We start from the raw sequence: 26,442 nt of genomic DNA, 5'->3' as shown, positions 1-26,442 counted from the left end.
GCAGGAATTTGGTACAAAAGGATAGAGAAAAGCCCTCTGATGTCTATTCACCAAGAGTCATATTTATGAATTACTAACAGGATGTTCCCCAATCCTCTCTTAAGCAGTCTGTTTACATAGTAGTATAAAACTGAAGTTCTGGGACATTTCACAAAAGGTCAACCAATATGTCCTCAACAAACACACAACATACACACAGCCTAATTACTCCCTCACTCACTCACTCCCACTGTAACATAATCAATAAAACAGAGAAAGTATGCAGGGTTTGTTTCTGATCTCACAAATGTAATCTGGAGCAAGAAAGTCTCATGATTGGAATACTGTAACAGAGAGGTATTTCTGAGAACAGGAAAAGAAAAAAAATGAGCATTATATGTCACGGATGTTTATGTCTCTGAGGAGATCCATGACCTAAATCCTGGAAGCTAGATTGAGAGTACTTAGGGAAAAATTAAGAGAGAAGGAAATGACAGGGAAGAAATGATATTGTGGGGGTCTACTATAGACCTGCAAGACAAGAGGACGATATCGTCCTGGAACAAGTGACCACATATCCAGAGAAGATAACATAATGGGAGATTCCAACTATCCTGATATTTGTTGGAAAACAAACTGCCAGATCCAACAAATTCCTCACTTGTCTGGTAGACAATTTTATTGTCTAGCAGATAGAAGAGGCAATCAGAGGTTCAACTGTTTTATATCTGATCCTAACCAACAATGATGATCAGGTGAATGGAGTGGAAGATGGATGTGACCATGGTCTTTTAGAGCATAAGTGAATCCAACGACCACGACATTTAATGCGAGCCATTCGGCTTTCAATGCCAGAGCAATATACAGTAGAGTCTCACTTATCCAACATAACCAGGCTGGCAGAATGTTGGATAAGCAAAAATGTTGGATAATAAGGAGGGATTAAGGAAAAGCCTATTAAATGTCAAATTGTGATTTTACAAAAAGCACCAAAAACATCATGTTTTACAACAAATTGACAAAAAAGTGGTCCAAAACATGATAACGTTATTTAGTAATTACTGTAATTACTACTCCCTCACCCTGTACACTCCTTCCCCAGTGGCGGCAGCAGGAAAAGAGCGGGGCGGGAGAGGGAGCAGGGAAAGGCAAGTGTGCTCCTTCCTCAGCGGCAGCAACAGGAAAGGAGCGCGCGGGGCACCTTTCCCTGCTCCCTCGCCCTATGCACACCTTCCTCAGTGAAGGAGGAGGTAAAACAACAACGGAGGAGTGCCTGTGGCGAAAGGAAGAGGCCTCCTGTTTTTGCCACGCAGACTCCCTCCTTGTGGATGCACATGCCTTGTTAGCTCCTTGTTACCTCCAACATATTTGCTTATCCAATGTTCTGCTGGCCCGTTTATGTTGGATAAGTGAGACTCTACTGTATTATTATTATTACAGTAGTCTCACTTATCCAACATAAACGGGCCGGCAGAATGTTGGACAATAAGGAGGGATTAAGGAAAAGCCTATTAAACATCAAATTAGGTTATGATTTTACAAATTAAGCACCAAAACATCATGTTATCCAACAAATTTGACATAAAAAGTAGTTCAATATACAGTAATGCTATGTAGTAATTACTGTATTTACGAATTTAGCACCAAAATATCACGATGTTTTGAAATCATTGACTACAAAAATGCGTTGGATAATCCAGAACGTTGGATAAGTGAGTGTTGGGTAAGTGAGACTCTACTTTATTAATATTATTATTACTACTACTGGGTAGCTGTCTGTCAGGGGTGCTTTGATTATGTAGAAAAGCAGAAGGGTGTTGGAATAGATGGCCCAAAGGGTCTCTTCCAACCCTCTTTATTATTTTTATGATGATGATGATGATGATGATTATTATTATTAACAACATTGAGGCTGTATTTGTTCCATTTTGACTCAAGATAATCCAGTTCAAAGCAGATTATCCTGCCTTGGCATTCAGGGTTATATAGGTGTGTGGTAGGGCCTTGAGTCTACACTGCCATATAATCCAGTTCAAATCAGGCAATCTGTATTTATAGACAGTGTGGAAGAGGCCTGATTGAAGAGGCCCTGGGCGCCATTAAATGGCTGAGTGGGTTGCTAGGAGACAAAGTGGGCGGAGCCTACCCTTCTAACTGGCACCAATGGGAAGAAACAGTTCTTCCTCTTCCTCTAATTAGGACTACATTTTTCTTTTTTTTATTATTGAAAGACATATTTTGGATGACTATGTCTTTTGTGGCCAAATTTGGTGTGACTTGGTTCAGTGGCTTTGTTGTTTATTCCAAAATAAAACGAACATAACATTTATATATATATATAGATTATTCTTCATCTTTATATTTTTATAAACACATTTAAAGATCCAAAGAATAAAATAAATTGAACAAAATGATCCTCTATGCTTTACCAGCACAATGAGAACATTAATAGGCCCCCACAGGGCTAAATTGACAACTGCTGTGCTCATGATTTTTAACTTCCCCAGCTTGACTGGTGCCACTACTCCATGAGATTAGTTGGTGAGAATTCAAGTCTAAGAGGACCAAGAGAACACTGAAGCAAGAAAACAATTTTTTAAATGAGGATGCACCCCCTTTTTTAACCTCTTAATTGGAGAATACAATGAAGGATTACTGACTGAGAATCATGACATCACACTCAAATTATCACTTCATATCACCAAGCTACCAAGCTAAGAATGACAGAATGGAATTGATTGAGCTCTCCGTAGTCAACATTTTAAAAGTCATTGTTTCATATTTAAAAAGATCCAACCCGAAATATGGAAACATCCAGTAAAACACTCAAGCCTTTGGCAACATGCCCAAAAAAGCTCTTTAGCTATCTAAACTTACTTACTGTTTAAATCTACATTCTCCTACCTAACCCAAATCAAGGCACCCTTAAGATCGCAAATGTCTGAGACCCATCTAGGGGATCAACTGAAATTGTGGACTTCCATGTTGCAACCAAATATTTAAATGCTTTCCAACAAAAAGCAGACCTAACAAAGTCATTAAAAGGCTAGTAACCGATAACTTTAAAATTTATAGTTTTAGATTATTACAAAAATATACATTTTGAAATTCATCTAATTGAAGTTTCCTGAATGCGGCCTCATTTGATTACAGATAAATTAATGCAGCCTTTCAACTCAAAAAGTCTTCCCCTATATTGCTAACCAAATAAGACGTGTTTCAAATATGATATACAGAATAGAAAACTTGATTTGGGGAGAGTTTGGAGAGATAAGGAATAAAGATTGTTTTGTTTTTACCCAAGATAATAAATGTCTTAAGGAAATAAGAAAAACCCAATCAGTCGAACCACAATACAGATTTGGCCAAAAAAAAAAATTTTTTTTAAATAACTTAATTCTGGAATATCACCACTGATTAGTTAGAGATCTGGAAAAATTTCCAGAGAACCTTAAGAAAAACACATCTCATAAAAGACATGGAAAGAGATGGAGTAGCAAAACTAAAAGTCTGGATAAATAAAGTCTCATGAAAAGAAGATATAACAGAAATATTTAAAAAGAGTGGAAAATCTTGGTATAATGTGCTATACAACTGGATTCATGGAATAAGAATTTGAAAAAGCAACACGGAAAATGCAGACAATTAACAAAATTCATAATAATACAATTAAAGTAGAATGGTACAGATGAAGCAACAAAACAATAAATAAGTAAAATTTATAAAATAATGATAGAAAGTGATCCAATACAATTCCGAAGAAAAAATAAATGGGAAAGGGACTTAGGAATCAACATTACAGATGAGGAATGGTTAAAAATTTGGAAACAAAGAAAAATGTTGGTGAAAATTAAAGATAATTGTTACAAAACAATTTGGAGATGGCACATCACTCCAATAATGTTAAGTTATTATTACAGAAATAATCTTCAAAATTGCTGGAAGTGCAATAAGGAAACTGGGACTTACATACATTTATGATAGAAGTGTGAAAAAATAAAAAAAAAATGGGAAAGTATTTGTTGAAATTAATGACATACTATCAATTAATCTACAAAAAAAATCTAAATATAGAACTTCTATTAAATTCTGGAGACTTTAAAAAATATTCCAAATTATTTCCCACTCCTCCATAACTGACTTGTGAAATAAAATGTAAAATGCAAAACTGGATTAATGAAAATAATTTATTTTGAAGCAATATAGGATAAATTCCTAGAATATATATTTGTCAAGGAAAAAAGAAATAAAACCAAATCAGCATACATTAGTATTTTGGAGAAGAGGTCAATATAAGAATTACTAATATTAAGGATGAATAGATGTCCCACAGGTATATACTATGAAGCAAGTCAATTAGATAGGTTATTAGAATTCGAACTGAAGGGGTCAAAAAAGATGGATACAAATAGAAAAGGAAGCAAATAGTGGGAAAAGAGGGCGTGTATAGGAGCGAGAATAGACAAAAAAACCTTAAAAGAACTTAAAGCTTGCCCCCTGCTTTTCAATATTGATAATTTGGGGGAAAATGAAAAAATAAATTGCAAATAAATAAAATTTACCCTTTCCCATTAGAAATCTTGGAAAATAAGGACAAGACCCTAATAAGGGTCCTGAAAGAAAATGGTATTTAAAAGGTAGGGGATCTCGTGAGGAAATTAATCAAGTCTTGGATCAACAATATTCAAAAAATTAAACAAATTAGGATCAAAGGATCCCAACTGAAAATAATCTCCAAATGGTATAGAACCCCCTTCAACTATTAGCACATATAATGGGAACTATTTCCAACAAATGTTGACGTAATTGTGGAAGGATAGGTTCATTCTCTCATATGTGGTGGGAACTATTACAGTACAATCAGAAATGCAATAGGGCAAAAATTAAAGTGGGATAAAGCTAGATTAATGTCTCTCACTATAGAGGCAAAGGGCGATAACAATAAATGGACAGAAATCCTAAAATATAAGATAGTCACAATACAGGCTACGATAGCCTGAGGATGGAGAGACAATACAAGATGGGACTTGGAAACTTAGAGGTCTTATCTCTCAGAATACATAATCAATAATTGTATTAATCAAAGGAAAAACAAGTGTATGAGTAAGTTATACAAAACAAGACTGTTATAGGAAATGGTCTATTCTAACCGACAAAACAGATAGAAATGATAGATATAGGATTTTGAACCAGGCTTTCCACATGGTTAAATCTATGAAATGATATCATTCAGAATTGCTGTTCCAGGAGGGAGGAGGGAAGTGGGGGGAGGGCATGAGAAATGGGGGATACACATCCAAGTAATATATAAAGCGTCAATTGAGGTAAACTGACTTTTGGAACAATGTATATTGATATAAGACTTGTATAGCAAAGATTTGTTAATTGAATGGATAATAATAATAATAATAAATAAAAGTTTATTTATACCCCGCTCCATCTCCCGAAGGATTTGGGGCGGCTTACACCGGGACAAGCCCAAAACATCAATAAAAACAGCCACACAATAAAATCACAATATAATAACACATCTTACAAAAGTTAAAATAACTTAAAACATAGACAGAAATCCCAATCAGTAGTCAAGCACCATAGGACATGGGCCATTTTAAGAGGAAATGGAAACCTGAAAGTGCATATTCTTCAGTGACTAGGGATGGGAGCGACTAAAGGAAATAAAGTGCATGGAATGGCCAAGGCCTAGGTAAAGCGAATAGACAATTAATTTTATGAGAAGGCACCTGTGAACATCCACGTTTTCAGATTCTTCCGAAAGGAATCCAAGGTGGGAGCTAATCTAATCTCCTTTGGGAGGGAGTTCCAGAGCCTCCCTCTCTCTCTCATCCCCACCAAGCGTGCTTGAGACGTATGTATCAATAAAATTTGAAACTTTTTTTAAAAACTGATATATTTGTTTAAAAAAACAATATGGCCAGTAAATCATAACAACTGTAATCCATTCAATCTTAACCTGAAAGTACTTTATTCTAAAAATATTGAATGCCATTATCTCTTTTGATATATAGCAGCTTCTGATCTAACAAGGCACGTAACCTTTGTACTGTCAGATCCCTAAGTTCTGCCTATGCCACACAACCTTTGGAACTTTCATTTTATTATTAATATACCATCATATATTAATATATAGTTTTATAATTTATGATATTATAATATATAATATATAACTTATTTATGACTAAATAAATAAATAAAGGTGTCAACCACAGATTATGTTATATGTATCCAAATGGCCCTTGGAAAAAAAAGGCACTTCATCCTTAATGTAGGATACCTCTGCTCTATAAAACATGATACTTTTTGTTCGATTTTGTGGTACAAACATGGATAGAGCATGCCTGATATGATTAAAAATATGTATCACCTTTTTCGATCCTCGCTGAATGCTGCAATTTTTACAGGAGACATTTTTGCTATCCCAGTGGTCAGCTGCTCCACAAGTTAAGCAGAGATCTGGATCACATTCCCGTACAGCCAAGTAACAAGGGCACTGCTTTGTGTTGCATTGTGCTTTGCATCGGCATCCAGGAAACCTGTTTTGGCCTTGAAAGAGAGGGAAAAGCAGAATTATAAAAACTAAACCAACCTTTGCTTTCAGTGGAACAGGTCTGACATATACATAGCTTACTGCTAGTTTGCTTTTATTCTAATATATGAGAGAAAACTGAACTCCTACTGAAATCATTAAGATACATCAGAATGAAGTACACATCTTAAAAATATAATCCAGTTGGTTTCTCTTCTACAACAGATCCTCTTAGCACATTGAAGTTTATTTACATATTATTAAACAAAATAGCAAGTTATTTCATTGTTTTTTCCCTTTTTAGAACAAATCACTATCTTGAAATAACAGGTCTATGTTCAAAGGAGCTTTCAGGCATTGGGATAGCAAGCACACCACAAAGAATATTATTAAATTATTATCTGCATTTTTGTACTTCATTTCCTAAACTTCAAAAAGTTATGATGTTTCAAAAAAAATCTAGTTTCATTAGCTGCTAGAAGATTAAAATAAGGAGAATCTGTATGTCTGTTATTCAGGAGTATCACATCAGAAATACATACAGTGATAATGTGTATTCCTTGGGTGAACAAACATACAGTTAGTTCCTACCCCCACCCCAAACATATCATTACTAAAGGGATAAAAACCAGTTAAGGAAATATTAAGTGTACAAGCAGCCTTTTCTCTTAGTTTTACAACTCCTTAGAACAGTGCCCTCTGAACTCACTTTCAGCAAATCCTTCTTACATTTGTTGAGTAACACTTGTGAGTTAGGAATAATTTGGGAGTGTGTTGTAGGCCACCAGTCACATTAAAATGACAGCCTGTATGAACTAAGAAAACATCTTTGAGTATATTCAATCTTCCTTTGCTGCAGCTATTTGCTGGAAAGCCAAAGGAAAAAAGTCCATCACCTGTAATCTAACTGAAGAATTACAAGCTTAAACAGAATTGTACAATTCTTTGTAATGAAGTTTGGAAACCACTCTACTGGAAATGATTGTATTCCTAGCTTCTATTAAAGTTTTCCAGTGGCATCTTTTTAAAGTTTTAAGGTGTGCTGCATTAAAATCTAACAGACTATAATCTTATGCTAATGCTATACCCACTAGACACAAAATGACTTCTTTCTGAATATGCATGCATTAATTTTTCACTCTTAGATGTAATCTCTTCTGTACAAGGCCTAACTAGATATTATAGTTATCCTATGGTTTGACCTTGCACAGCTGTCTTTTTAATAGCTGGTATGGATAAGAAGCAATGGCATGAGAGGAGAAGGTAAGAGCTTCAACACTTTGCTTTCATTATAGTTCCAATTAGAAAGAACATCCCACATATGTCTTCTATTCACAATGGGCAGTGGGTGCCCACTGGAACCAATGGTAGCTTTCCTGCCTTTGCAAAGAAGAAATCAGGAGGGAATTTCCCATCAGAATTTTGATGGGGTACAAAGAGTTAAGCTACGGTGCCCAGTAATACAGTCCCAATCCAGTTCACCAATACTTGTAAAAAGTGAAGCCATGCAAAGTCAAACATTGCGTGAAACTTGTCAAGTTTGGCTTTAACACTTCCTCAGGAAGACATGAAACTTTCCACAATGCTGAAATCCTATCTACTTTACTTCTTCAGAACAGAAATAAAAAACACTATTTTCTTAAATCACTTACATTCTGAACTGCACTGACAGAATTTCTCGCAAAAGTTCTGAGCAATGACACAAGGACACGAGTTGTCACAAGGCTGACGTGGGTGATCACATGGCTGGTAATTGTAAACATGATTGGATGACCCGTCTGAACAAAAATAATATTTAGAAGACTTTAGAAAGAAGAAACTTGATAGAGTAAATTAAAAGTTAGGATGCTCATTCCCCCCACTAAACCTACCTACCAAACATTGTAGCTTATTTTCCAGAGTATTAAAACTGGCAACAGATACAAGAAGAAAACTAAATGCAGATCATTTTAAAAGCATTATTTTATTCCAGCTTTCCCCCCACCAATATTTAGATCCTTAAGGATACAATCCAACAGTCCCTGGGAGGATGCCGAATGCAACCACTGATCAGTGCAAATTCCCTTTTCTATCTACAGACAGCAAGGTTCAACCTCTGAAGCTCAGTCAACGTTTATCCACTCAATATTTGAACAGAGCAAAATAGTAACACCCCCAGCGTATTAATCTGTGCATTCACAGGAGTCCTCACCTGAGCAAAGACTGTGTTGAACTTTATAAAATTTGAGATTTTGGCACTAATATGGATCTTTCTTCTTTACCTGCATGTTCATGCCTCACCTCACCATTTGATAAAGCGGGGTGAAAGAAGCATTTCCCAATGTGCCACTGGAGGAAGGATGGCTTCTGTAAATGTAGATGGCAACCTGTCCTTGGAATGCTATTCTACGACTGGGATTCTGAAAGGCTCGGCATAACAGGGTAGTTCTATATATGGATCAACACAATAGCTGAGCATTTATCAAACCCTGGACTTACCAGAGTTGTTGCAGCACACATATCCACATAGCTATTTCATGCCTGGCAGAGAAGTGGAGTTGGAAAGAGATTGGAGAAGTATCTGACCAGATCATCTACATAGGTCTGTCAGGGGCCTTCAAAATTCTTGGTGAATGATACAATCATTTAGAATCTGGCTACAACAGGCATGAACAAACTTCGGCCCTCCAGGTGTTTTGGGTGTCAACTCCCACAATTCCTATCAGCCAGTAAACTAGTTGGGACTTCTGGGAGTTGAAATCCAAAATACATGGAGGGCTGAAGTTTGCCCATGCCTGTGCTACAAGGACTCAAATGCTTCTTTTCACCAGGCATAATGGCAGCAGGAAAGGGTGCAACATCTGCATACAAAATCCAAGTAGGCTTTCATCATTGCCAATGCAGAAAGAGGATGTTAATCCACATTGATTAAAGAGGTATATATGTAGGCTGAAGGTTACATAGACTTATACATGCCACTAATAGAACTGCAGGCATGGGATGAATTAGCAAGCTCAAGAGAACAACCAAGTAGAAAGACACTATAATAGCACTGATGACAGCTTGGCCCTCCTGAACATCACATCTATTATCCCAAATGAAATTAGACAGGCTCCCTCCCTCCTGTCTTTCCGAAAAAGAACGAAAACGTGGTTATGGGACCAGGCCTTTGAACAAGAGTAGCAGTAGAAATGAGATACGATAATTATACGACTCACTGATTGCCCCCACTTGGACGTGAAATGCGCCTAAATATATATTTATATGTATAACTATGTAGGTTTTTTAACGTAAGCTCTCAATTTTAATGTAATTTTTAATTTAAATGGATTTTTAAACATGATATAAATTGTTTTGATGTATATGTTCATGTTGTAAGCCGCCCTGAGTCCCCTGAGGGGTGAGAAGGGCGGGGGTAGAAATGATGTAATAAATAAATAAATAAATATTCTGGCATACACATTAAAGCAATAGTGAAAATAAAAGCTGATGGCTACAACCAGGTTGCTGTTCTCCAGAGTTTTGTCAAAGTCACATGTTTAAGGAAAGGAGCTAAAGATGTTGCACAGGTAACTTATACATCTGATAAATTAACAAGATAGAATTATGACCTATCACATGACAGTTTGAGTATATATGTTTTGCTTCTAGAACAGAGATGCATATATACTGTACTATGTCAACAGAAAGGTCAGAACACTACACAGGTCAAGGGAACATTGAATATTGTAAGAATAAATTCTTGAACTAAGTGGGATGTTGAAACAACTTTTGGTGGAAATGTAAAGTCTGAATAGAGCACATTACCTATATACAGGATCAAATGAGGTCTCTCCTTAGTAAGAATGCAGTTAGCTGACTTGCGAAGTAACACTGTCTAGCCCAGAGTTTGACTGTAAAGATATACTGTAATGGGGGAACTTGTCAAAAGCCTTACAGATATACTGCATCAATACAATTCCCTTGATCTACTAAGATTGTAACACAAAAAAGGAGGTAAGATTTGTTTGGAATTACTTCTTTTTAGAGATCCATGCTGGCTTTTAATAATTACAAAATTCCTTTTGAAGTGTGCATAGATTGACAATTCTATAACCTTTCCTAGTATTAACATACAGCTGACTGGATAAGTGTAAAGTCATGGGCTTTAAAAGTTTTGGCACCCTTTCATCCAAAAAGACAATCAGCTTGGACTTTCTGCAAGAATACAAACATGGTACAGGTTATTGCAACAACTCCATCACTATCCATGTTCATTATCTTTTATATGGAACTGAACAGCTGTCTAGATGTCCTCCAAAAGGTGCCCATAGAAATGCCAGCTTTTTTCTTCCTGTTTTCTGAGCTCCAAACACAGAAGTTATGTAGAGCTAGTAGTTGCTAGCTCCTCCCTCAACCAAGTATCAGCAGATGTCCTGGCCCCCTAGAACAGGGCTTCTTAAACCGTTTCCACTAACCACCCCTTTTCATCTGAAACTTCGTTACATTATCCCAGGTATACAAAATGGGTATAAAAATCAAATGTTTACTGAGAATAAGGCTTGTTAAACAGGCTGATTTTCCTTTTTGTGGAGTATTGCTGAAGCATTTTCTGCAGAGTTCACTGTAAACACTAAACATCATTGCTAACAGATTTGCATACATAGAAAACATACAGAAACTTTTAAATGTTGCCAAATCTTTCATGATCCCAACATGAGCTAAAGGGACCCAGTTCAAGAAACTGTGCGTTAGACTAGATCGCTCAAACAAAACACAGATAAAAAGCCTACCCAAAACCCATAGAAGCCTCCTAACAGTCCAAGCAAAAAAAAAAAAACAATCAACATTGGTCCCAAAACATAAACCTATAAATACAAGCACATAAACATTTCTTTGTTGATAGTCCAACAGTATCAGCCTATTTTGAAGGACAAATCTAATCATCCGCTTGTGACATTTGGGAAACATCTATTCGGAAGATGGGCTCTGTCTCTGATCTTATCAGTGACACATATATACACAGAAAGGTCCACTGATAAATGTTCCACTGCCAGAAATCCAGTATGAGTGACAGAAGGCTTGTTCTTGTCACTGATCATATCTCACCTTTCTCCCAAAATTTGAACTCAGAGTGACTAACGTTTCTAAGTGAATGCCTCTGTTATGTAACTATGCCACAGCTGCAACTTCTAATAGAATTCCAGGGATACAGTAGAAAAAGCCTTGCCTCCCCACCCCCCACTTCTTGATCAACCTAAACTTTGCAGATACTGACAGTGTCTACACCACCGTGATGGCAACATCTGTTATAAGAGCCAACTAAGAGACTAGGACTTGGGAGTAATGGGTTCAAATGATTGGAAAGGAGATTCCACTTGAACATTAGAAAAACCTTCCTGATGGCAAGAGCTGTTCAACAGTGGAATTATGTCTCATAATGTGATGGAGACTCTTTCTTTGGAGGCTTTTAAACAGAGGCTGGATGGCCATCTACTGGGAACCTTTGATTGTGTCTTCCAGCATGGCAGGAGGTTGGACTAGATGGTCCACGGTCTCTTCCAATATGATTCTATGAAATCTGTGGATATGTAAATGGCATATTTTACTAAATTAGAAAAATTGAATCCACCCTAAAAGCCTAAAAGCTGTACTGCACAAATTCAGATTTTCAGCCAAAGCAAAAATAGATTACTATCAAATGAATAAGAAAAAAGGTGTTACGAAGACTACACGTAGCAGAGGACTCAATGCAATGCCATTAAGACAAGAAGATAGAAATTCCAGTTGACAACATATTAGTTCTTTGGCAATGTGATTTTAGTCATTTAGGAGAGAACAAAACAACATCCTATATTAGTGATGTCTTGAATGGGAATCAAATGAGATTTCTTAGGATTAACAAAAGCAAACTGTTCAGCAGATCAAGAGTATCAGCACAGACAGAAATTCTAGAAACCACTGGCAATTTGCTATTTATATAGGGAAAGAGGCTAATGCAAATCTGATGACGCTCTGATGCCATTATAGCCACCATGTTTGCAAAGAAAAAATAAGACAAGGTGGTCGTCTATGAAATCATTCAAATGGCTTATTCTGCGTCTGCACAGAGTACACTCGAACCTTCTAGAGCTCTTGTAGTAGCCTTGCCCACTCTCTATGCCAGTACAAGTAGGCTGGTCCTGTTAACTCCCTAGTTTCAAGACCACATGTGGCTGCAAGCAAATCAGCCAGAGAGGGGAAGAGTGACCCACTTAGTCTCTGTGACAAAACAGGTAGGCCTAGTTTCTTGGAAGCGTAACACAGGGAAAGCCTAAGGAACTTTCTGTGAGTCACAAGTTCTGTGCACATGGAAGGTGAAAGCCTCCTGACATCAATATAGTGGCCTTTCCAGATCACATGATGGATTCTGAAAAAAATATATGGGAGCACTATGTTTTGGTTCAGGTGAAACCAAGACTTGGGGAGGGAGAAGATGTGAGGTAAGAGGACAGCTCTGTCTTGGTGGAAGTGGGAATAAGATTGATTTGCTTGCAGAACGCACAATTCACTCTTTCACCTGGCCGACATAATGACAAGGAAACATGTCTTCTAAGAAAGAAGGTAGAGACTGCATGAAGCCATGGGCTCAAATGGTTTCTTTGAGGTCTGAGAAAGGGCCAGCTTAAGACTACAGCCAGGGACAGGAGACAAAACAGATAGGTGAAAGTTATTGTAGCCATGCAAAAAGATCTTCACTAGGGAATCAGGAAAACAGGAAGGCTTTCCAATTTTTCAGAAGTACCAAAAGACAGCAGCAAAGGACACTTGATGGAAGCCATCTGAGGCTGGATGTTGGTTCTTCCAAAAAAAAAAACTGGTACACATCTTCAATTTCTAGAAGTAGGACCCTCTGGCAGAAGATTTGTGTGCTGCCTCTATGATCCATCGCACCAGCTCTGAAAGCCCTTGGAGGCGGCTAGGACAAGCTGCCAGTCAAAGAGTCTCAATGTCTGGATGCCAAACTCAACCATCATGAAGAGCCAGCAAGTCCAGTCAATACCAAAACTGTCAATACTAACCCCTGCAATATAACAAGAGGGGTGCGGTGACCAAAGAGTGACCAGTATCCCCTGTGTCCTGTCCTGAATGAGCTTAAGAAGTACATCACATAGCCATGTGTCCTATCCAACTGAAAAGAAATTGGTCTCCCAGGGATAGTTTGTTACCAAGATGTCGAGACCTAGAACAGAAGAGACAGCACTGTGTATTCACGGGAGACGTACAGCAATTTTTTTTTCATCCTTCCCCACAACGAAAATGAGACACAATGAACCCAGATGTACTTGCCATGTGTCCATATGTCTGCCAGAGTGTTCTCTTCCCCAGGAAGATGGATTGTGACCAGAGATATGTTGATTCTATGCACCAAGTCCAGATCTCAATCATGAGAAAAAGCAGTGTGCAAGACTGAGTGCTACCCTGTTTATTGATGCAAAAATGGTGGTTGAGTTGTCTGATGTCACCTGCACCACCTTGCTTGTCAGCATGGTGAAGGACTTGAGACCCTTGAACACAGCTCGGCTCTTGCGCACGTTGATATGGTCATCAGATTCCTGAATGGACTAATTCCCACTCTACCATTGCAATGTACTCTGCATCCTTGAAAAAAAGCATATGTGATCAACAGTATTGATGCCTGCGATGGATGAGATGGCATGTTATGCAGAGGTTTGTTCTGGATGTCCACCGAAGAAGTGGTTGAAGGACTGGCCTTGGCCTCATTAACAGCTTGTGAGATTTCTCACAAAGAGGATTGAATGTGCAAAAGAACTGTGGTTGGAGTGCTCTTATTTGGAGCTGCATAAAGAGAGTCACATACAGTGTAGATGCCTTGTATCCCAAGAGAGCTTGAATGTCCTGAGCCTAAAGCCTCTTCTGGTAGATTCATATGAGGGTAATGGACCTTAGCCTCCAATAGAGAGGACTTCTGTTCAATGGAAACAATGACGGCTCGAATGAACTGTATCACCTGTGTAAGTTGCAGATGAGACTTGTTGGAGAGGCCAAAGCCAAGGGTCTGAAGGAGGTGTAAAATCACTTTGATGTTGTTGGGCAATCAATTCTGAGACCATGCCACAATCAGCCAATTGTTTATGTATGGGAAGAGGATGATAACCCATTGAAGAAGCCAGGCAGCCACAACAGCCATGCACTTGACAAAGACTTGAGGAGCCATACAAAGTCCAAATGGGAAAACACTGAACCAAAAGGCACAATTTCCCACTGTGAAACAAAAAAAATTGTCTATAGACATATCTGATGGTGATATGGAAAATGTGTCCTTCAAATCAAGAGTTGCGAATCAGTTGCCCATCTGCAGAAGAAGGAGGATGGATCTGATGGTCACCATACAAAATTGATGAGGGAGAATAAAGGAGTTGACATCCCTGAAGTCAAAAATGGGTCTCAGCCTATGGCCCTTCTTGGTGACAGTGAAGTAACAGGAGCAAACTCCTTCACAGATGAACAAATGGAACCTGTTTTATGGCGACCTTCCCTAGTAGAGTGTGCCTTGTCCTGCAGTGCTTGAGGTGGAAGTTGGCTGAATGATTCCTGTAGGAGGAATGGAGTCGAACTCAATGCCATAACCCCTCTTCACAATGTCAAAATCCCAGGCGAGGTGGAACTGGCAAACATGATCATGGAAAGTGAGAGGTGTGGCGGTAATGGCAAGTGGGGTGCATTACCCAGGTATGGGTAAATTTCAGCCCTCCTCTTTGTCTAACTGAATCTTATGGGACAACAGCATGTTTGCCTCCTGTCTTAGAACATATACCAGTTGCTTGTCCTCTTACAAGAAATCAAGTATGGGGCCACTTTATCCCATAGAAAGGGTTGGTATGCACGAATACAAGCACAATAGTTCAATTTCTTTACAAGTAGTGAAACCAAGGAGTACAGCTTATGGCCCATAGCATCCAACTTCCTTCCCTCCTTGTCAATTGAAGTGGTATGTTTTGAACTGGACAGCATCAACTATTACCGAGCTTCATTTAGGATGACAAGCTATTTGAGTGCCAAATTGTCAACTTGGTAGAAGTTTTCAAGCTTTCAGGATGTTGAAGGAACCAAACACAGAGATGCAAATGACAAGGTCAAGACTTGCAAAAGATAAGGCAGGAACAGGACTGCTGGTGACGAAGATTGGAATTCAATGTCTTTTAAGATTGGATCTTCAATTATCAAGACAGATTTTTCACCTGGAGACAGAAACCTCCAGCCAGCAGGAGCACCTGTCCATAAAGGTTCAGAAATTATATGCAGGTAACAGTGGGTTGGGATGCACAACCAGAAGTATCAGGGAGAAGTCTGGAGCCAAATTCGATGACAAGACTGAAGAGTCCTTGTTATACTCAAGATACCAAGGTAGAGGCCTCTCACCTGAATCTTTATCCATACTGCATCGAACAGGGTCAGTGATTGATGTTGAAGGGGCTGGCTTTGGCAGGAAACAGGCCCGGTGTTGGTTGGGAGAGCAGCTGACAGAGGAAGGTACAATGATGCCAACACAGTGAAGGAGAGTCAACATCGGAATAGTATCAACGGGAATTGTGGTAATCTTAATAATGCATATCTAACTCACAGGTATAATAAGGAGAAGAATGTCTGCGGTGACAATCACACTGGTGAAAGATGTTAAAACCAAGAGTCCCAGGTGCCAGAGAATGAAGACTGACACAAATAAAAGCAATGATATGAGGAGTGGCCTTTCAAAGTTGAGAGATTGGCTTATGAAGCAGAGGGTGGGAAAGCCTTGTAAAGTGCTACTGGATAATTATTATCACCGTGTCTTAATCTGAAGGTTGAGCAATGTAGTGAAATTGTTCAACTGCAGGAGAGGTGTCTGCTGAGGAGCTAACAATGACATGGTCAGTGGAGATGCTGACTGATGACACCAAAGACATTGAAATGAACTGATGCCCCACTCAATACCAATAGTACCAAAGACACTTGGGGTGGAGCTGGTGCCTTCAAAATCAATTAAGAAGGAGGAAATTTAATTGATTCCTTGGAAGTTGAAGGCCCAGAAGAGCCAAGGATGGTCTCATACAGGAGAACCTTGAGATACTGCTTTTATTTCTCCAGGCTTGTGGGGTGAAGGCCCAGCAGTGTTTACAGGACTGCATAGCATGAGATTCACTTGGAATGGCCATTCTTATTGGGAATCCCCCGCCTCCCAATCAGGACATTTCTTTAAAAATGTCAGCAACACAATCACAGAAGGACAGTACCCAAATCAGAGAAACAAATGAAGGTCAAAGGCAACATATGAAAAGAGAGGTCATAAAAGGTCCATAGGTCAAGGTATCAGAGAAGTAGAATGGTCAGAAAGATGAAGGCAGTAGTCATTGAACATAGAATCAGTCCAAAAGATAACTGAAAACAGAAGACACTAATATGCAGATGTATCTAACATATACTGCTACCATGGCAGACAAAAAAGAACTGCGATTTGGTGGAACTCACTACTTATACTGGCATGGAGTGGATGGGATTGCCACTAAAATGTATTTCAATACCTTTAGAAGATTTGAGTGTGTTCTGCGCAGGCACAAGATAACCCATTGGTGTAACTCACAGAGACCATAAAGAAGCAACATTCCTCATGCCACTATAAGACTAAGGGACATTATTCCAAATTAATAGCGGATTTCTCCTAGGCCAACAGAGAAAAATATGTGATAAAAGTAAGTTGTGATGTTAACTTATAGCAGTGAAAATCTCCATCCTCACCACAGGAAGAATGTTGGCTAGCCTCACCACTGATGTGCTTTAGCCTAATAAACCTATTGAAATCTCTCAGGCCCAAGATATCGTTATGCCACCCGATCTGAAAATGATAAAGTACTGTCAGTAGAATCTAATCCCTTTCATTTGTGGAAGAAATAGCTCCACAGCTCTTTGGGAAGGCAATGTATCTGAAGCTTCAACAAGATGGAAGAACAATGGCCAAAATCTTTATAAGCTCCCAAGTGGGGGAGGCCACCACCTTAGGAGATCGCTGATCCCGTGATATCTTTGGTTCAGCAGAGATGCTTCTCTGGTAAAGTGGTCTGGAGGATTTCACAAGGGCCTAGTTTCTGCCTCTGATGCTTTGCCAAATTATTTATTTTGGCATTTGCTTGGGCGTCACAGAGGTCGGTCAGGAGCCATGAAAAGGAGTTCCACCACAGAGTGGTCACTGTGACTCCATGGCAACAAGCAACATCAAACTGCTCATTTCAGTGAAGACTTGAAGATTATTTTTATGATAAACACTCGTGAAACCACAAGTAAAGCAAAACTTACTGATTAAAGTTTAAAACAAGCAAAGCACCCCCATAGAGTGGCACTTAAGAAATGTCGGAAGCCTATTTAAGGCTAATAGATTTTAAAAGGATCAACATTTATAGCCAGAGAGAAAAATAAGTGCTCTTATACTTATCTTCGCATGACAAAAATGTTCTTACAAACAAGACTATGAACTTTTGAAAGCAGATTTTTCTCAGTCCCTAGCAACAACCACACAGTAAGAGGAAGAAACTGATTGCAATGCCCTCTTGTGTACAAGAAATTATTATTACAAGAAATATCAGTTATTTTAAATAACCTGTAAATTGTTAAAGAACTACTGTTTTTACTGACACTGCTGAGACATATTGAAGGTTCAACTGATTTCAAGACAAATGGCATCAAAAGCATGTAGACGAGCACCAATAGATCAACTTAAATCAACTGAATTAACCCAACATTTTGAAAAACTGGAATCAATGAGAAGGGATTTCTTTGCAAATATGAAAGAAATTAGGCAATTCCTTGGACAAGCTGATTGGAGAACTAACCAAATGAACCAGAAAGTTGAGAAATTGTAATTTAGAACTGCGGGACTGGAGAATTTATCAGCCAAATCAATACATGATCAGGAGGCTTTCCATGTGCTGACTCTTAGATTTCAAGAAGCACCAGAAAACAATTAAAGTCCAAGACCTATTAGAAAATCAGAAAATGTCTGAAGCTCTTTTTTGAAATCCCACATAAAAAATAAATTGGGAAGTTGATAGGATCTATCGACAAGACTCATATATGACCAGACAGAGGAATTTGCTCAGAGATGTGGTGCTTAATTTTTTAAGATCCAATATTTTATTTTAAAACAATACCAGAGTAAGTTGACAATTGATGGTCAACAGATTATGCTGTTTCCCTCCCAGAATTTTAAAGAAAATACTGTATTCTTAACTCAAAAGGTGAAGGCAAAGAAAATTCTATTCAGATGGGAAAAATTAATAGAAATACCTCTTAGATTAACCTGAAGAGATTCAGATTAAATACAGTGCAAAAAGGAATGGACTTCCTAAAGAAATACAGATACAGACTGGGCACAGATTAAATGGAAACAGAAGTAGAAGAGGACCCAAACATATAGGAAAGAAACAGCAAAGTATGATAAAAGACTGCTTTTTATTTTGAAATGGGGGCTACATTTTTCATCTTTGATGAATAAGAAAAGAATCTGTATGTGAATAAGAATTATGTTGCAAAAAAATTTCTGGATAATAACAAACAAGACATAGGGGTCCAGCTTCAAGGGGTAGAAACTCAGGTTGTTGCTATTTATGCCCATACAGGAGCAAAGTTGGATTATTTTTTTAAAAAAACAGTTAATTTGTGTTAATTAACAAACTGTCTTATGAAAATGTAATAATGATGGGAGATTGGAATTGAGTGATATCACCCAAACTGGACAGACTATCGGAGAAAAGGCTTAACATGGACCAAAGCAAGCTCCCAAATTTTTTTTAATGAATGGACAATACATTACAATACAATACAAGACACCTGAAGATATAAATATGATGATGCAATGGATTTATGTCTTTCTCAGCAGGACATAAATTATTTTCCAGGATTGATGTTTTTGATATCTGAATCTATAAGACATACAATTAAAAAAATGACTACTCTACATATGATGATTTCAGACCATAATCCTGTTTTTGTGGTATTAATAGAAAATGGACATTTAATTGGAGACTTAACAAATCATTGCTACACGATAAGAAAATGACCATGTAAGCAACAATGCAGTTAAAACTGTTTTTTAAGATAACACAAATAAAGAGTGATATCAGGATGATCAGGGGTGCTAGCAAAGCCTGTATGAGACGGTTTTTATCCAGCAAAGCATTGATAAAAAAAAAGGAAAGAGGAAGGAAAATATGAAGGAGATTCATGATACAATTAAGAAAGGAGCCTAAACAAACTCCACAGCAGCTCAAACAATTGATTGAATGAGATTAGAAGGCCTCAAAAGCAACTTTCCATGATTTCAATTGCCAAGATTGAAAAGAAGCTGATATGTGTGGAATAGAAACACTTTGCACTGGCATACAACCAAGATGATAGCTAACATACAAATTGAGAAAAGAGAGGAGAAACTAATATTAAAAATCAAAGAAGAAAATAAAGTATTTACAATCAAGATAAGTTCAAGTCAATATTTTATAACTATTATGCATCACTCTATAAAACATCATGGTCTTAAAATATCAGAAAAATATTTAGAGAACAAATCATCCGATGGTTAATGAAGATCAAAGGAAGAGGCTTGATAAACCAATAACAATGGCAGTGCTTGATGAGACATTCCAGGAGATGAAAATAAGAAAGGTTTTGGGTTCCAATGGATTCACAGTACAATATTACAAGACTCCATAGCAGGAGTCCCCAAACTAAGTCTCATGGGCCAGATGAAGCCCTCCAAGATCATTTATCCCCCCCCCCCAACTTTAGACTTGAGTCTGAAACGACTTGAAGGCACACAGCAACAACAATCCTAATTAACCTGACTATCTCATCAGCCAAAAGAAGACCCATCCCTCCCAATGAAATACTGCTAAGTTTATGTTGGTTATAATTATTCTTCATTTTAAAAACTATATTGTCAGTGTTATTTTGCATTACAAATAAGATGTCTGCAGTGTGCATAGTGTTCATGTATTCTTCAAACTATAGCCCCGGCCCCACAACAGTCTGAGGGACCATGAACTGGCCCTCTGCTTGAAAAGCTTGAGAACCCTGCTCTACAGGATCAATTAAGTGTGCCTTTACTGTTGTTGTTTATTTGTTCAGTCGCTTCTAACTCTTCATGATCTCATGGACCAGCCCACGCCAGATTTTCCTGTTGGCCGTTGCCACTCCCAGCTCCAAGGTCAAGGCAATCTCTTCACGATACCATCCATCCATCTTGCCCTCTCTTGCCCATCCATCAGCCACTCTTCCTTTTCTCTTCCATTTTCCCCAGCATCATTCTCTTCTCCAAGCTTTCCTGTCTTCTCATTATGTGGCCAAAGTACTTCATCCTTGCCTCTAATATCCTTCCCTTCAGTGAGCAGTCGGGTATTATTTCCTGGAATATGGACTGGTTAGATCTTCTTGCGGTCCAAGGCACTCTCAGAATTTTCCTCCAACACCACAGTTCAAAAGCATCTATCTTCCTTCCTTATGGTCTAGCTCTCGCATCCATAGGTTACTATGGGGAATACCATTGCTTTAACTATGTGGACCTTTGTTGCCAGTGCATTATTTTATCAAGGTTGGTCATTGATCTCCTCCCAAGAAATAAAGGTGTTCTGATTTCCTGGCTGCAGTCTACGTCTGCAGTAATCTTCGCGCCTAGAAATATAAAGTCTGTACCTTTACTGTAAACCATGAAAAATGCCTTTAGGAGTGGAATACAATAATCTTGTAGACAGGAATAAGTTTACGAGGGTTGAATGAAAAGTAATGCCTCTACCTTCGTTACTTGGGTTTGGAGGGAAATATTTTAATAAATCAAATGCAGAAATAATCCTTAGAATGTGCTCTTTAACTACTATTCTCTTCCACATAATCACCAGACAATTGGATACACTTCTGCCAACGATGAACACGTTTTCTGAAGCTGTCACAGAAGAAGTCAACCTTCTGTTTCCACAACCAACGTCTCACAGTACCCATCGTGCACAGATCTTCCGATAGCCAAGCAAAGCAATAATATGACCCACACGTTCTTGTGAAATGCCGATTATGCTTGAAATTTCTCTCTGAGTGATACGACGATCATTCTGAATCAATTTGTCAAACTTTTGCTTGTGAAACTTGGTGTTTGCTGTCACAGGACATCCAACTATTTGTCACGCAAGTCAGATGTTCCCACCTCAACATCTTTAAACTTACTCGCCCAACGATGCACAGGACTCACATCAACACAATCACCATAAACAGCTTGCATTCTCTGATGAATCTCCTTTGGGGTGACACCTTCTGCTGTCAAGAATCCAATGGCTGCACGTTGCTGGTCGCATTGACCAACCGCCTGTGCACAGTTCCATACTTCGCACTTTAACAACACAACCATTCAATGCTAAGGCTTCCCGCCAAATGGAACTGTAGAGAAGAGTCTACTGAACAAGCCAGCACCTGCCGCACACCAGTACTGCCATCTGTTGAGGAGTTACGATGGTGGAGGCATTATTTTTCATTCAACCCTCGTAATTCCTAAAGAAGACCAAGTTATAGAGGGTCCAAAAATGATAGATCAATATCCTTGTTGAATGATGGCTACAAGATTTATGGTGCAATTTTAGCAAAAAGATTGAAAAAAGTTTTACAATCCTTAATAAATCAGAATCAAGCAGGATTTCTACCAAAGGGAAACTTCAGTGACAATGCAAGGAGCGTTACATATATTCTAGAATACTATGGTGCCTGTAAGCAACATAAGCAAATGCAAAGTAGGTAGCTATGAAATTTTTAGATGCTTAAAAAGCATTTGACAATGTCTGATGGCTGTTTCTTTGGTGCATTTTGGATCACATGTATTTGGTGCATTTTGGATCACATGTTCATGAATTTAAACAGATCTACAATACGCTCAAATTCTGATCAATGAAAAATTGAAAAAAATCAATTAAAATACAGAAAGAAACCAGAAACCAGGTTACAGAAAAGAGAGGAGTTGATAATAGAGGTTTTTCCCAATACAACGGTTTGCCCACAGACAAATTACTGATGGAGAAAATCTTATTTGGATTTCTAACAACTGAACCTAAGTTTCATCTGATTGCAATGTACAAATTGTTAAATTATTAAATGGATAAATGGGCACAAAATATAGACACACCAGTTCAGCTGGAACAATGGGAAAAGTTTGGACAAAGTGTTTGAATTGAACTTTTAGTAATGATTTGAAAGACATTTTTACAAGATAATGAACAGACAGAATATGATGTCAGAGATTCTCTAAAATGTATAAAAGGAATTCTAGCAAATGTTGGAAATATGTGAAAAATGTAGGACATTTTACCATACATGGAGGTCTTGCAAGAAGGTCCAGAAATACTAGACTCAAATACATTTGATGCTGGAAATTGTTAAACTTCAAACCACAATGAAACCAGTGTTTTATTTGTTGGGAATACTGGATGATCAGCTAGAAAGAAAACATGGAAGATTGCTGTAACACATAACTGCAGCAAAAATGCCTATGGAGAACACACGAAGAATGGCTGACAAAGATGTGTGACTTAGGTAAGATGTACAAGCTGATGATGTTGATCAAACTCTGATAAACTTCAAGAAAGATTGAGACTTGTTTATTATTTTTTCACAAGAACAATGGGTGGGATCGCATGCCAAATGCTGGATTTTTGGAATTAGAGGAAGGTGTTTAAAGTAGAAAGGTGGTTACGTCTTTAGGATTATGTCATCAAATTGTTTATCTGGTGGAACAAAGAATGATGCCCTAAGGAAATGCAACAACTAATCCACAAAATATGCAGTCGACTTCCTAACCACTAAATAGTGTAAAATCATTCAGGAGAGGCTTCCATAGAATTTGTTTTCTCCCAACACACCTTGATTGACGTAACTAGTATAAAAAGGAGGTGGGGTGGACAACGAGTAAGTTTGTCTTGGTATATATTGAATAAGATATTGGATAATGTCCTTGAGTTGGTTCTATTCAGTATGTAATGCAAGATATTTTGCCACTGTAAATAATAGCTATAATAATCTGAAGGAAATATAGGGTCCTGATTGGGAAGGACCTCAGACAATAGAATGATATGGGACAAGGATGGGACAAGTCAGAATCTGAATCTGATTGTCTAAGATCTAGATTGCAACCTGTATCCTTGTTACCATAACAAAATTATGATGCTCTCACTCAATCTGCATAGTTGGATGAGGCCAAAGATTATGATCATATTAATGATTAAATCCTGGCAAAAATGCTATGAATAAACAATGTACGTCTGAAACACAGGAGGCACTTATTGTGGTAGTCAATGAAGGTAATTATTCCCTTGCATCCAAAACAGCATTTGAAAAAAATCCAAGAGACCATAAACCTTTAGGAAGAAATCTTGCTGATGACTGCTACAAAGAAACTATTACTAAGAGAACAAATTATCCCCAATGAATGATTGAAGAACAAATGGCCTAAAGAGGAAAAAAATGTATGAAAAAGTCACAAAGGAAAAGGACAGTTCTACCGATGAAGAAAGCAGAGCAAGAGAAGGGTGGGTTACCACCAAAATCTCTAAATTCTAGATGTTTCTGAACTTCTCTCTGCAGAGATGTATAGATGTGTGACACAGAGATATCACAGTGAAGAATGGGTCACTCCAGAGCAGATCAACTGGCATAATTTATTTCCATCCCATTAGAGAGAACAGGAGGGAAAGGTTTAATCAAAACCAAAACAGAGTAGAAAAGAGAGAGAAAAATATACTCCTTCACTTTTGAAGAAGAGCCCTGCTTCTCTGTAACAGAATTCAGCAAATGTTTAAATTTCTTCCACTAAAATCTCCATGTATGACAAAGTGGTTGAGAGAAATGTAGATAGCATACATTGATCAGGCTATGTAATTTTTAAAAAATATACAGCAATGGTTCTGGGAGATATCTGATTAAAATTAAGTGCTGGCAGTAACCATAAATAGTTATTCCTGGATGGTAGCAGGAGTAATCCACGAACCTACAGATTATCCGCCATGCACCAGCTAGATAGGCAGGAGTTCCAAATTCTTTTTTTAAAAAAAATTAGGTACATTGACTCCTTACTCATCAGTTTACTTCTTTAACCTTGTCAAAATACCCTAAGTTCACAACCTATGCTTAATGACTAACTTACAACAAACTTAACCAATTCTAATTTACTCTATGTTTCTAATGAGCAGCCAAAAATGGGTGGGGTGGATTTCTCCTTCTAACGTCCAATAATGACTGTTCATGGTGAGGACCAGCACTTTATTCTCTGGATGGATTAGAAGGATAAATCCTCAAACCAATGGGAAGTATCAAAGTCCGAAAATACTGACAGGAATGGCTGTTTATTAGCTATATCACTGCTTGTAGCACTACATGTCCGAATCCTGCCTGTGTTGACATGTACTTATTACTTTTGTAGTGCCTAATGAATGTCAATGGTTCTTTCCATCTGGCAGCTCTACAAGTCTCATTTAAAGAAGCCAAAGCTGAATATATGGCCATACAGCAGGTGGAGCGCACCCATATTTGTCTTGGTCTTAGTACTTTGGCATAATTATAGTATATAGGAATATGCACGACTTCAATCAGTCATGCACTTCAATGCCTTGTTTCCCATTGTCTCTGGATTAAAAGACACAATAAATGCCTCTATATGCTTGATCTACTACTTCACTACTCTTTAAATATCAAAATGCACTATTTTCTTTTTAAGAGATGATTGGGCCAGGAAAAAGTTTTGGTAAATGTATGTCTGGATAAACCTGTCTATTAAGTAAACATTCTGGAAAAAAAGCAGGCACCAAACTAAATGTCAATTTATCCTCTTCAGATCTGCATAAATTAATAGACCGTGCCTCCAATTCTGAAACTCTTAGTTGAAATGACTCATGCTAAAAAACTACTTTGAAAGAGCTTAAACACAGATATGCCTTCTTTAGAGCAAACTAAGAACAAAATCTATGTACTGTTGGAGCTGCTAAGAGCTGACAACTGTCTGGGTGAGAGAGTTGTCAAAAAAGGTACCTGCCTCTTTAAAAGTCATAATTCCTTCCTGAAAGAAACCAAATTCACCAGCCACTCTCATGTCCTCCCAATTAACACCACTTACTCAAGGCGGTCCAAGTTATTTCATTAAAATCTATGAGTAGAATCCTTTGTTGATATCAACATTATTATCAACTGCTGTGTATAGCCTTGTTGGATGCTCAATAACTATGCGGCTAATTGCAACCATCTTGGATCTTGATGCCATATCGGACACTGATGAACCAGATTCGGTTTTTGAAGTAATCTACATTGATTGTAATTATCACCACTATAGCCTTTTCTACCTTTACCTTTACATATCTTCATCAAAAAGGTAAACAATGCTTGCTTGGGAATAAAGAAAAGATGATACAATAGGAGAAATGCAACACATAATAGGTAAAGAAACAATACAGGAATATCGATCTACTCTAAATGAATTCAGGTCTCCAAGGCCAGATGAATTACATCAAAGACTATTTTAAAACAGGCATGAGTAATTTCAGAAATACTGATAATCCTCTTTGAGAATTCCTAAAGAACAGGAAAGGTGGTTCTACAGACTAGAGTAGAGAAAATATCCCCATCTTCAAAAAATTGAGGGGGAAGACTCAAACAATTACCGCCCAGTCAGCCTGAGATCAATAAAAGGAAAGATTCTTGAGAAGATAATTAAACAGAAAATCTATAAGCACTTAGAAAGGAATGCCATACTCACTAGAAGTCAACATGGCTTTTTCATAGTTTGGAGAACTAAAGCAATACTGTGGATACATCATATCCTGACTTCACAAGGTCCCCATGATATTCTTACAAAAAGCTAATAAAATGTGGGCTAGATTATTCCTACTGTTAGATAGGTTGGGAATTGGTTAACT

The 26,442-nt window shown here is 37.9% G+C and overlaps 1 protein-coding gene across 8 annotated transcripts in view; it reads right to left on the bottom strand.

The window, feature by feature from the left end:
• The window catches only part of ezh2 (enhancer of zeste 2 polycomb repressive complex 2 subunit), a 92,912-nt gene that overhangs the window by 5,779 nt on the left and 60,691 nt on the right, over positions 1-26,442 (bottom strand). For 5 of the 8 annotated variants that reach the window (XM_008112908.3, XM_016994438.2, XM_016994439.2 and 2 more), the window contains 2 exons: positions 8,176-8,301; positions 6,362-6,540 (listed from right to left, as the gene is read on the bottom strand). In XM_008112908.3, the coding sequence (XP_008111115.1) occupies positions 6,362-6,540; positions 8,176-8,301 (305 nt within the window). The remainder of the gene's footprint in view (positions 1-6,361; positions 6,541-8,175; positions 8,302-26,442) is intronic. The other 3 variants (XM_016994442.2, XM_062983962.1, XM_016994443.2) reach the window with 1 other exon arrangement.

Source organism: Anolis carolinensis, chromosome 6, assembly GCF_035594765.1.
Source record: "Anolis carolinensis isolate JA03-04 chromosome 6, rAnoCar3.1.pri, whole genome shotgun sequence".
NCBI classification, from domain to species: domain Eukaryota; kingdom Metazoa; phylum Chordata; class Lepidosauria; order Squamata; family Dactyloidae; genus Anolis; species Anolis carolinensis.
This window is presented reverse-complemented; position numbering and strand designations above follow the sequence as displayed.